Source organism: Nannospalax galili, unplaced genomic scaffold (genome assembly GCF_000622305.1).
Source record: "Nannospalax galili isolate Female #2095 unplaced genomic scaffold, S.galili_v1.0 scaffold206, whole genome shotgun sequence".
Taxonomy (NCBI): Eukaryota; Metazoa; Chordata; class Mammalia; order Rodentia; family Spalacidae; genus Nannospalax; species Nannospalax galili.
The window spans coordinates 5,579,307-5,591,667 of NW_008358101.1; the positions used below are offsets into that span (position 1 = coordinate 5,579,307).

The 12,361-nt window shown below is 38.1% G+C and overlaps 1 protein-coding gene across 2 annotated transcripts in view; it reads right to left on the reverse strand.

Moving 5' to 3' along the window:
• Lmbrd1 (LMBR1 domain containing 1) overlaps positions 1 to 12,361 on the reverse strand; it is a 114,108-nt gene that overhangs the window by 33,355 nt on the left and 68,392 nt on the right. For both annotated transcript variants that reach the window (XM_029557798.1, XM_008856280.3), the window contains 2 exons: positions 9,369 to 9,494; positions 3,799 to 3,951 (listed from right to left, as the gene is read on the reverse strand). In XM_029557798.1, coding sequence (XP_029413658.1) covers positions 3,799 to 3,951; positions 9,369 to 9,494 — 279 coding nt within the window. The remainder of the gene's footprint in view (positions 1 to 3,798; positions 3,952 to 9,368; positions 9,495 to 12,361) is intronic.

Sequence of the window (12,361 nt, forward strand, 5' to 3'; positions counted from 1 at the left end):
TGCAAGAGCAGCCACTGCTCTTAGTCACTGAGCCATTTCCCCAGCCCAAAATCTTAAAACTTTTGAATGCCATCAGTGCTAAATAGTTTCAGACTTCAGATATTTGGATTAGGGATGCTCAGCATGCATCATTAATTTTTGTAATTCTGGTATCTGTTTTATTTCTGCTTTCCATTCATCCAAAATTTGCTGACTATCAGGTTAATTTTGAAGTAGAAAAGGTCTTAATTTATTGATTTTGTTTTAATTTCTAGTTTTAATGCATTTTATTTCAAAGAATTATAAGAGATCTACTTTACTGGTACTTGTCTTTAAGACTTAATTAATAATAGGATCAACTTCTGTTATTCACACACACTTGGAAAAAAAGGTACATTCTATTATCCAGATGTCAACTTGTAAGACACATATATAAAGGTCATCAAGGAATGGAATTATTTTTAATGGATACTATGTTTCTATTTGGGATCGTGTAAGTGATTGGAAGAAGAGTGGTGATGCGGGACTGGAGAGACGGCTTAATGATTAAAAGCACTTGCTGCTCCTGCAGAGGATTCAGGTTTAGTTACGAGCACCCACACTGTATGACTCACAACTGCCTGTAACTCCAGTTCTTAGGCATCCGACACCCTCTTCTGGCCTCTGTGGGCACATGCACACACATGATACACATTCACACACACACATAAATAAGAGTATTTTTAAATTAAAATAAAATGATCTACACGGAATTTATATGACCCCTGTAATGTCTGCCTTTCAGAAAATAGTTTATTCAAGTATTTGATGAACATTAGATTGTATGCTTAAAAAAATGCTTTGGTACTATACATGAATTATGGATTAAGGTACCTTTAACTTATTTGATTAAGGTCCTTATTTTTAATTCCCTTCAATAACAAACTAATCTTTAAGTTCCATGCTAGTATTTTAAGTTGAAAACCTTACGTGTAAAATTCTAAGAGCAGCTGCAATTTTCTTAGCTGTTTATGTCAAAGGGCTCAGAACTCAGAGACAGACTGGGCATACACCAAGTGATCTGACAATGCTGTCCAAAAAATTCAGAGTGAAGGAGAATCTTGACAACAACCTGTGCTAGAACAACTAGGTATCAATATAAAAGGAGACTACACCCCTAAAATCACAAAATCAACTCAAAATAGACCACAAGCTGAAACAATGGATTGAAACTACAGACTTCTAGAAGAAAATGTAGGAGAAAATATATCCTACCTTTGGATAGACAAAGATTTCTGGGAACACAAAAATAGTAATGGCAAGTAGATAAATTGGATTTCACCAAAACACAAGACATATTTGTTGAAATGACAGTATTAAGAAAAAAATATTAAGTCACAGATTGGGAAATTATATTAACAATAAATATATTTGTCAAAGTCTTTGATGTAGAACACATAAAGAATTCCTGAAACTCATTCATAGTAGAAAAATCCAATCTGATGACTACACATTGTTCATTTGTATTAAAATGTCCTGGTTTGTCCCATAAATGTCAATTTAAAATATACTTAATAGAAAAATATAATTTAGAAAACGGCCAAAGATTTATACACACATTTTCTGTAAGATATATAAAAAGCAGGGCTGGAGAGATGGTTCAGCAGTTAAGAGCACTGACTGTTCTTGCAGAGGACCTGGGTTTGATTCCCAGCACCCACATGGTGGCTAAGAACTGTCCTTAACTCCAATTCCAGGGGATTCAATGCCTTCTTCTGATCTCCATGGGCACTACATGACATGGGTGCACTTACACACATTCAGGCAATATACTCATACACATAAGATAAAAATAATAAATAAAATATTTTTAAAGATACAAAAACCCAAGAATCATATAAAATTATCCAATATCCTTACTCACCAGAGAAATGGGAACCAAAACCATGAGTCATTACTATTCCTTATTAGAGTAACTCTGACAAATGTTACATAAGAGGGACAGGCACAGGAGGCAACTAGAAATCTCCTACTGCTAAAGGATGAAAAACTGTAAACATTTTTAAAACACCTTGACAGTTTCTTACAAAGTTAAGCATTACACATTAGACTTTAAAAAAATAAAACCTACTATAAAGGAGAAAAATGAATGCACAAACCTGCACAAAATTTGTTTAAAAACATTCATATCAGCATTACTAATTATAGAGTAAAAAGGGAAATAACCAAGACAAAGAAATTGTGATTTGAACACAAAAGAATAATGAGCAATAGCAATGAATGAACCACTGTCAAAATGAAGCAACAGCTTCAGACAGGAAAGCACCACACTTTTTTATGTCCACCTCTATAAATTCTTAAAAGCTTGAAACTAAACTGGAAAGACATTACCAGTCATCTGGTCTGAGCTCAAGGGAACAGGAGAGAACACAAGGTAGATCTGGGATAATACGTCAGTGTTCTACACATCTACAGATCTATTTTGGCAAAATCAATCCGTACACTTAATAAAGTTGATATGAAAATTCTTCTAAACATATGTTCAGTGAAATGGCATGTGCATGTTTAATGAAGGCAGCTGATGATAGAGAGTGAGTCATATATATTCAGTAGACAGTATAAAGAATTTAGGATTAAAATAAGGTTTAGAGAGGCTATTAGCAGACTTTTGGTGCTATGAACATAAATTACTCTAAGAGAAAGGACCAGAGTGAGGTCTTCCAAAAATTTTATTCTGGGCTGGGTGAATGGCTCAGTGGTACAGTACTTGCTAAAATGCAGGTGGCTCTTAATCTGATCCTCAGTACCACAAAAATAAGCAAACAAACATTCTAACAAAGTTATAAAGGCAATATAGAAAAATTAACTGACTAAACTAATCTTAGAATATTATTGAAAAATTATTTCAAAAGAGGAACTGTTTACCATAGTAGTTAATACTTTTTCAACTAATTTTACCTAGTCAAAATAGCACCAAGACTAACTAATCTGACTCATCTTTCATGGAGTTCATGGAAACGTTGTTTATTTTATTTTTTGAGTCAAAGTTTCCCTGTGTAGTTCAGACTGACTTTGAACTCCAAATCCTCCAGCCTCAGCTTAGTAAATAGAGGCATAAATCACCAGCCCTGGCTCAAACATTCATCCTCAACTCTAGTCAAACCCATTTTATACTTTCCTGCCTAACTTTACTTCAGATCAGTCTATATTCACTGTACGTTTTAAAGTGAAACCTGCATACTATTGTATATACAACTCTGGTGTCTGAAAATCCCCCCCAAATATAGAACAGGCAAATTTAGAAGTCTATAGCTAGCAGCTTTTGTTACTTTATATTCTGTGTTATGATTGTCTTACTTACTCAAATTCAAGAATCCCAGTCCCAAGAATTTAAGGTCGGCAAACAATTGCTTCCAAAAGACAAAGCACTGACTCTCCATCTCATAATACCTTCTGCACACTTCTAGAAGCTTGGCTAACAATGAAGCCAACTACTACTTTCAACTGGGATTCTTGAGTTCTAACTTGGAATGCTGCTCTCCTATTTATACAAAAGTATAAGCTCGAAAAACAGGCTAACAAGAGTATTACATATCTTTACTTCCATTTAAACTCTCTCATGAGTCTGTTATAATATTTGCATTACCCAGGACTAAATGAAGCTGGTGGTTCCACACCTTGTTCAAACTACCAAATAAGAGCGCTATGATTGACACTCTGATTACTTCGACTCCAAAATCCACGCTTGTAAAGGGTCACGTGACAGAACCCATTCTCTCTGAGAGGCACTACATAAACTTGCACAAGAGTGACAGCATAATTTTGTAGAACTCCATTTACCTTCAAGGGACGCAGAGCGCCACAAAATTTCGTCCACCAGCTGTTTTCAATGAATTCTAAGTGCCTCTCTCTTCTTCTAAGTGCTCGTAATTTCTCTTCAAATTGCTTTAAGGCACGTTTATCCCTTGCTGACAAAGGTCGACCTTCTTTGCTCTACAAATAATAGAACAAAATTAAAGCATTTCTTTTTTTTTTTCATTTCAAATCATTAAGGTCTTAATAAAGTACCCATTAGATTTAGCACATGAAACGGCATTTTTTATAGGTTTGGCACTTCTTAGGCAAATCTACAAACTGGAAAAAAATGACAATATAGTGTAACAAGCACAGCTGATGAAAGCAAGCTCAGTATCAAAAGATGTGTGTGCTCCTAGAATGCCCAGTCCTGCTCCTTGATTTCCAAACATGCAGCAAAGACAAATCAGCATAATGGTTGGTGAAAGCACCCCATAAAAAGATACTTGTTTATAAAGTGTTAACTACTATGTACTTTAATTCATTTCATTGCTCCCAAACACCTTCTCTATGTTTCATTTTATTTGTCCCTGTGCTTTCCCACCCTTCAGTGCAGTGGCTATCCTTCTCTAAATGTAGCCTCTGGTCCCAGTGATGCGACAGCACGGGTGACAGGCAGAGTTCTTTGTAACAGTGGCTGACTTGGCACTTCTTTATTCTCCAAGTGCATTTGCACATATGTTATGCTTTCTTCAGTCAATCTACCTGACAAATAAATGATGCATTCTGTTAACCCCAGTAGTAGGTCAAAATGCCTCACATACATTTCCAACTCCCCTGTCTTTAAATTGTGTATGGTAACAAAATAACTGCTAAATCCCAAAAGGAAGCAATACACATTTGCTTTTATTGGACAGAACAAACATTTAAATAGGAATATACTTTTAAAATGCAAAGATACTAGCGTGGGGTCTCTTTGACATCTCTACTAATGTTTGAAGGGTTCTCAGCATAGCGCTCTTCACTATAAGGCATTTTATCCTCAATTTGAAATCACAGAAAGAAGATAATATTCCTGCCCCGCCCCCCCCAAAAAAAACAGTTTACTAAGAGACTCTCAGTTTAAGAATATGGACACCACCAAGCTCTCCTTAAACCAGCCGCCCTTTTCCATACATACCTTAATTCTTCTCCAACTTCACTATGAAGAAGAATCATCTGAAAATTCTGCTAAGCACAGGTTTCTAGGGCTGATGGCCAGAAAATGTAATTTAAGCCTTGAGGACCTAGAATTTTCATTTCTACAATTCTCAAGCTAGGCTGCAGCTACTTGCCCAAAGAGCACACATAACCCAGAACTATATTTTATTGTCTTCACTTCTTTAAGTCAGGCACACTGGATATTATCAAACTAAACCCCAGGAAAGGGATATGATATTTACTGATAGACAGAGGGAAAACTGAAAACTTCCATCTGGAAGACAGACTTGGGCAGTAATACTTCTAGTGTGTAAGGTGAGAAGAGCCCAGCACTTCATACCTTACCCATAATAACCCAAACAGAGCATCCACTGTGACCAAAAGAATGGCAACAATAAGGCAGCTCTGGTTCGCTGCTGGCTTTACCCATTTCAGAGAAGGAATCTTAGTAAATTGATTTAAGGATACACTTAAATAAATTAAAACAAAAAAAAGCACAAGTTATCTGCCCATTAGATGTGGTGAACACACCAGGAGAGAGAGGGGTGAATGTCCACACAGCCAACCAAGCCACTATAAGGATAATTTTGGTCCAGGCAAATACTAGAAATTATGCAACCAACCACCTATCTCATTTAAAAATAATGTAAATGCATATCACTCTTGAATACATGAAAGCTCCCCTCGCACTAACCCCAGTTACAATACTACAACTCTCTCTCATGAATTATTACTATTGAGCAGACCAGTATCTTTCTATAAATGTTCTACATAATTTCTCATATACATGTACACACAAATGCACCTACATGCAGTTTTTTCTGTACATAATACCTAATCTTCTTGAACACCTTTCTTATGCCTAAAACTGATCTTTTCATTTATTCTCTTTAAATTTTTAAAATAATCTTTTGGTATATGTAATAGTGCTGGGGAACTAAGGAGTGAAGGACAGCTAACAATGTTCAGATGCTAACATCCAGCAAGCAGCCCTCAATCTGCTTGCCACAGCTTAGTCAGAAGAGCAGCTTGTGGCTTTATGCCAGTCAACAGGCTGAACAGTAAACTGGTGATCGTAACTACAACTAGCTATGTCATTTTGGCCCAAAGCTAGCAAAAATATAAAGGTAAAGATGCAGCAATAAATTACGTTAGCGGTGTCCAACACCTATCTTGAGTTGTGAACTGCACAGAACACCCTTAAACTGAATGTCGAGTTAAAGCCCAGGGTAAGAGAATACAGTTAACTATTTCTTCTCCAGCTGGACCAAAGAAGTGATGTATCAGGATCATGCTACCTTAGAATAACTTAAAAGCTTATCATTTCCCCTTCATTCTCTCTGAAAGATAAATGTGTTGAACACCAGAATTCTTCCTTCTCTGCCACTTGATCCACCAAGATGTGAACATGCTGCCTGACACTCCTGCCTCGAGCTGTTCATGCTACCACACCTTTCCCTCATGATAGACTATAACCTCAAACAATAAGCCAAGATGAACCCTTCCTCCCACAAGGTGCTTCTTGTCAGGCATTTGGTCACAGGAGGAAAGATGGAAAAAGCTTACAACTGCAAGCTCTAGAATGCTGTAAGAGAATTCAATGGGCCATTCTGGTAGGAGCTGAGAAGAACACAAGGCTGTGGACAGTCAAGACTCAGTTCAAGACATTTCAGTGACTCTACCAGGAAATGGGAAACAGATCATCCATGTTGCATTTTGCAAAAAATCTGGCTTCATTCTTCCCATGTCCTGAAAACCTGACTGAACACAAAAGAAAAGGACTAAGTTGTTTGGTGGAGGAAATTTCAAGACAGCACAGCATTCAAGCTGTGACATGGTTACTGCTCTTATTAAGATCTATGTTAAACAAACAGAACAGAAAGATACAAAAAAATGCAGTTTGGTGAGTGAATTTAAAATTGTGGAAAAAAATGGATATGAACAAAACCTCTGGAACTGTTAAAGGATTAGCATCAATAAAGAGAAACCGTAGACTTTGTGCTGGCAGCTTCAGTTGCTAACTTGACACACCTGGGAAGAGGAAATCTCAATTGGGGAATTTCCTCTATCAGACCAGCCTCTGGAGCATTTTCTTGATTGCTGACTGATGTGGGAAGACCAGCCCACTGTGGGTAGTGCCACTCCTGGGCAGGTGGTCCTGGGTTGTATGGGAAAGCAGGGTGAGCACAGGCCAGAGGAGTAAACCAGTAAGCAGTGTTCCTCTGTGGTCTCAGTTTCTGCTTCCTTGAGTTCCTCTCTTTGATTTCCTCAAAGATGGGCTGTGATCAGGATACATAAGCCAAATAAACCCTTTCCTCCCCAAGTTGGTTTTTGTCAGAGTGTTCTATCATATAGCAATAGAAAGCTAAATAGGACAGAGTTGCACTGGGATAACAGAAAATGTGCTTGAAAAAACAACACTCTACCTACTGAGAACTCCTTTCAATTCGTTTGAAATTCATTTGAAAGGAGAGTGCCTAAAAAGATAGGTTCTTCGGGGCACACTGATGGAAAATGACCACTAAGGGGAGTACTTTTCCTAGTTCAGCCACAAAGGTACACAGACACCACCACAGACGTGGTCCAAGGCAGCCAGGTTGTTCCTTGAGATGGTATCAGAAGGTGGCAATGTTCATATGATGCTGGTTTTTCAGACATCTGGGATGCAAGAGTAGGTTATGGGGGGCTTACACCAAGGTTCCAGAGAGCCACTGAGGCCAGACAATATGGAACAGAGTCATTATCCCTGCACAGAGTTCCAAGCAGACTGCTCAAGAAGGTGAAGTCTAACTTGAAACCCTACAATATTCACAGTGCCAGAAATGAAAGACATGCACTGGCAAGAGCTGCAGACATCAAGAGGAGCCAAACCAATCTATATGTGCTACCAGTAACAGAACTGGAAGAGCAGAGCCACCAAAGCCCCCTGGAGCAGAGATGATACCATCATGGGTCCTAGATTCCAAACATGGACCTCTGGGTTTGATGTCTGCCCTACTGGGTTTTGGATTTGCTTTGAACCTACCTTTCCTTGCTATCTTCCTATTCTTTCCCTTTGCAAAGGGAAAGTTGCTCTGTTGTTGTATACTGCCAATAGTTAACTTTTTTTATTGCATTAATGAAATTTTTATTTATTTAATACCCACATGATTAGAAGAAGCATTTCATTAAAGCTTTAACACATTCAATATCAATTTCCAGAGCAAGGATACATCTCTTTCAAAAGTGGCTGTAAATTTTTAGAGACTCAGAGTTTGAAGACTGCCCCAGAAAAAGACTTTGGCATTTAACCTTTGAAGACTCTTAAAGATAGATACACTAAATGCATACATTATAAGATAAACATGAGACTTCAGGGGACCAGGGGTGGACCGTTATGGTTTAAAATGATTTGCTTGGGTGTCAAGTTTACAAGGAGTGCACTTTTGATGGTTAATTTCAACAGTGAATTTCTTAAAGTAAGAAATATCTAGTGTCTTAATGATACACACTTTTGGATATGTCTGTGAGAGAATACATATATATTCCAGAGAGGATTAATTGTGGGAGAAAGACTAGCCTTATGTAGGGAGCACCATCCATGGGGTCCTAAATAAGAAGGGAAAAAAGAAAGAGCAAGCTGAGACTCATGTACCTGTCCCTCTGCTTCCTGACCCTCTGAGATATGAGCAAGCAGCCTCACATGCCTGCAGCCAAGAGCTGCTCTAGGGCAACAGTGCTGCTGCCAAGCCTGATAACCTGAGTTAGATCTCCAGAACGCACATGGTAGAAGAGAACCTACTCCCACAAGTTGTCCTTGATTTCTACATATGTGCTGTGGCATGTGCCTGCCCTCCACTTAAATAAATAAATAAAAATAAATTAAGAAAAGACCTATTTCACCACGAAGACCTCCCCTCTGTGATGGATTGCGACCTCAAATCATTAACCAAAATAATCCCCTCCTCTTGAAAAAAAAAAGTGTGTGTGCGAGCGCGCACGTGTGTTTTATTGCAAGATAATATAAGAAGAAAAATCTTCATTGGATTTTTAGAAATATATTTAGTTCCTAAGGGATTAAATGTCATCTTTACTGCTTAATAAATTCCCCAAATTTGAACATAAGAGATGTAGTAAAATATGACATCAAATATAAAATCAAGGTGACTGAGAGTTGGCAAAGTCTTGATCATAAGCAAGCAGAAAGTTTTCTTAGTTGTTAGGAAACTACACTAACAGAAAGTCTCAAACTGTCGATATCCTATATTTCAGATAGAAGATAAAATTCTAAACATAGTAACATGATTCATAAAGGGTATATTGCAAAAAATTCAGACTGTAAAAAAATTATGGATTTTCCAATGCTAAAGTCATGTCACAAAGCAACTCAAAGATACAGTAAAGCTATGCTTCCCACCTGCAAGACAGCAGCTCACCTTTGAGCGGATTGTCTGCATGTGCCGCTCCACTTCTTCAATGTCTTCAGTGTTCTCTAACCGTTCGTAAGCAGCACTTCGGGTACCTTTTATCAGATTTAAAGGTAATGCTGACATGCCGTATGCCTTAGAGGAAAAGAATTTAAACATTTTAATAAAGTACTTGAGACATTTCATACATTATTTTCAGGTTAGGAAAATAGGTCTTTTAGAAGTAAGAACTTGACAGTGATCATCAGTGAGCACGCATAGTCACTAAGGAACATGGTCATGACACTGAATCCTGCTCTTACAGTCCCCTTTGAGTTGCTTCCCTTACATATGCAGTTAAGTTTCCAAAACTAATTACTGCTTAAATAATAAGATGTACATTTAATGTAAATATCCTACTGTGCTGAATAGCTTTAGTGTCAACTTGACACACCTGGGTTGAGGGAGTCTCAAGTGGGGACTTATCTTCATTGGACTGGCCTGTGGCCATGTACATGGGGCACCTTCTTGATTGCTGAATGATGTGGGAGGGCCCAGTCCACTGTGGGTGGTGCCATACCTGGGCAGGTAGGCCTGTGTTGCATAAGAAAGCAGGCTGAGCAAGGGTCAGGGGAGCAAGTCAATAAGCAGCATTCCTCCATGGCCTGTGCTCCAGCTCCTGGTTCCAGGTTCCTGCCCTGAGTTCCTACTTTGGGCTCCCTGATGAACTATGACCCAGGAGATGTAAGACAAATAAACCCTTTCCTCCCCAAGTTGGTAGTGGTCAGTGTGTTTTGTCACAGCAATGGAGAGACAAACTAAGACACCTACTTTATCAAAGTAACAAGTTACAACTTCAGACAAATCAGGTTACGATAATGTGAGTTAATAAGAACAATTTATGAAATATTTTCTATTAGTATAAAAGCAATTTTTTTCCAATTATATATAGTAAACCTTTAGAAAAACTAAGTATTATAAATGTGATATTTGATAAGTACACTTACTATCTATATAGTTTACTTAAAATTCCACATACTAATAATCTTTTTTTACTAACCTTCAAATACTTTTCTACAATTAACTTTCAGCATTAAGAAAAAACATACTATTATCCTTACTACTTAATTCCATATTCCAGTCCCAAGTGATAATTTTATAATACCCATTAACATTACATTCTGTAGGACCCTGAGACCCTCTTCATTCACCCACTACCCCCCAATCCCTCCAGACCCCTACTAATTGCTCTTTTAGCTTCTGTAAAATGCTTGGCTGCTACTTTAGACATGCCTAGACATGCCCTGGCATGCCCTGACCCCTGCCTGCTATTCCCCCCACCCCCCTAGGAAACTATAGATTAAGCAAGCCTGGGCATGAAAACTGCCCTATAAGGTAAAAACAGAGACTCCTGGCCCCACAGATAACAGTCAGCACATTCCACAGCCCTGAGAATAGCACCTACCAATAAGAAACTTCCAGGGCTGCATCTTATACATCCAATCAGTTTAAAATTATGATGGCGCACACGGGTTCCTTGAACCAACCAAAATGTATCTTCGGCATCCCTCCTCTCTTTGTCTAAAACCTATAAAAGGTTCCATTCTCCCTTACTCTGGGCTCTCAGCACGGATCCGTTGAGTTGGTGAGGTCTGAGAGCCCGAGCTTAAGCCCAAATAAACCATAAACCTTTGCTTTTGCATTTTGGTGTGTTGGGTTCTCGGTGGTCTTTTTGGGGTCCAGTGGATGAGGTACAACAATTCAATGGCATATGCTATGCAGCCATTATTCAGAGACACATTAACCTTAAGTCCCTAAGAAACAGTGACAACTACCACATCCTGGTTGTGACAGCTTGTCATTTTAATCTCTCACAGATGTGAGCACATAACCAGAGGCTTCTTAGTCTCCCCTTTGTAGGTAAGGCAGTGAGTCTGGTTGCTGTTCTTAGGCATAGCGCATTTGGGGGTGGATGGCTTTGACTTCCTTAATTAACTTCAGTTCTCAATACTGCTCCCCTGGAATCTTTGTTTTCGTCAGTATTAACAACATGCTCCCAATCCAAAGTCTACTGTCAGAGCCCAGGGTATCTAAATTTTCCTGACCATTTTCTTGGTTTGATTTACTACAAATCCATCTTCTATGCAGTTTCTAGTGATCTCATTCTAACACCCAGGTCAGATTAAGTCATCTTCTAATTAATATCCTTTAAGACTCTCCAGGACTGAAAAGGGTATTACTCAATATGTTCTCATAGGGGATCCTGGGATTCTGGAAAGCTGCTTCTTGAATCCCTAAGAGCCATACAGTGACCCACTGCAGCTTTAACCTGAGCAATTCTACTCATTCAGCTTAAAAACAAACAAAAACCCCACATATATTACCAGAACTTCGTTTAACATTGTTTAAACATGACAGAATGACTGGTCTGGAGAATAGACTCCAATTACATAATCTTGCATGCCCATCAACTTGTTAACCTTATCTCATGCCTCCCGATTGTTCACCACTCTTAAACACTATAGTTTTTAACTTCAGACTCTGCCCAGCACCCACATTTTAAAGCATACACTGCCCTCTCTAGAATGCTTGTTTATTAACCTACTTCATTAGGAAATTTCTATGTATTTTGGGTCTCAGCTTAATTACCCCATGTCAGAAAATTTGCCCTGATTTGAACACGTGCCTTGCTTTAATAAATAATAATGTATATTTAATATTGGTCTGCACACGTTTCACCACTAGAGCTGCCAAACCTGGCCAGTCAGACTTCTGAGCCAGACTAGAAACAAGAGCAGAGACTATTTGATAAGTGCAGACTAAGTCTCAGTTTTTTCTCCTCCTGTCTTTAATCAAACAACATTTATTAGTCAAAAAATTTTACAAAGATACTATTTGATTAAAAATATTTTTTTTAAAAAGAGCTATTTTCTTACATATAATTTATGTATTTATTAGAAGAGCTGAAGTGAATTTCTCAGTAGCTTAATGTAAAGTACTTCAGAAAATAAAAACGTGTACTT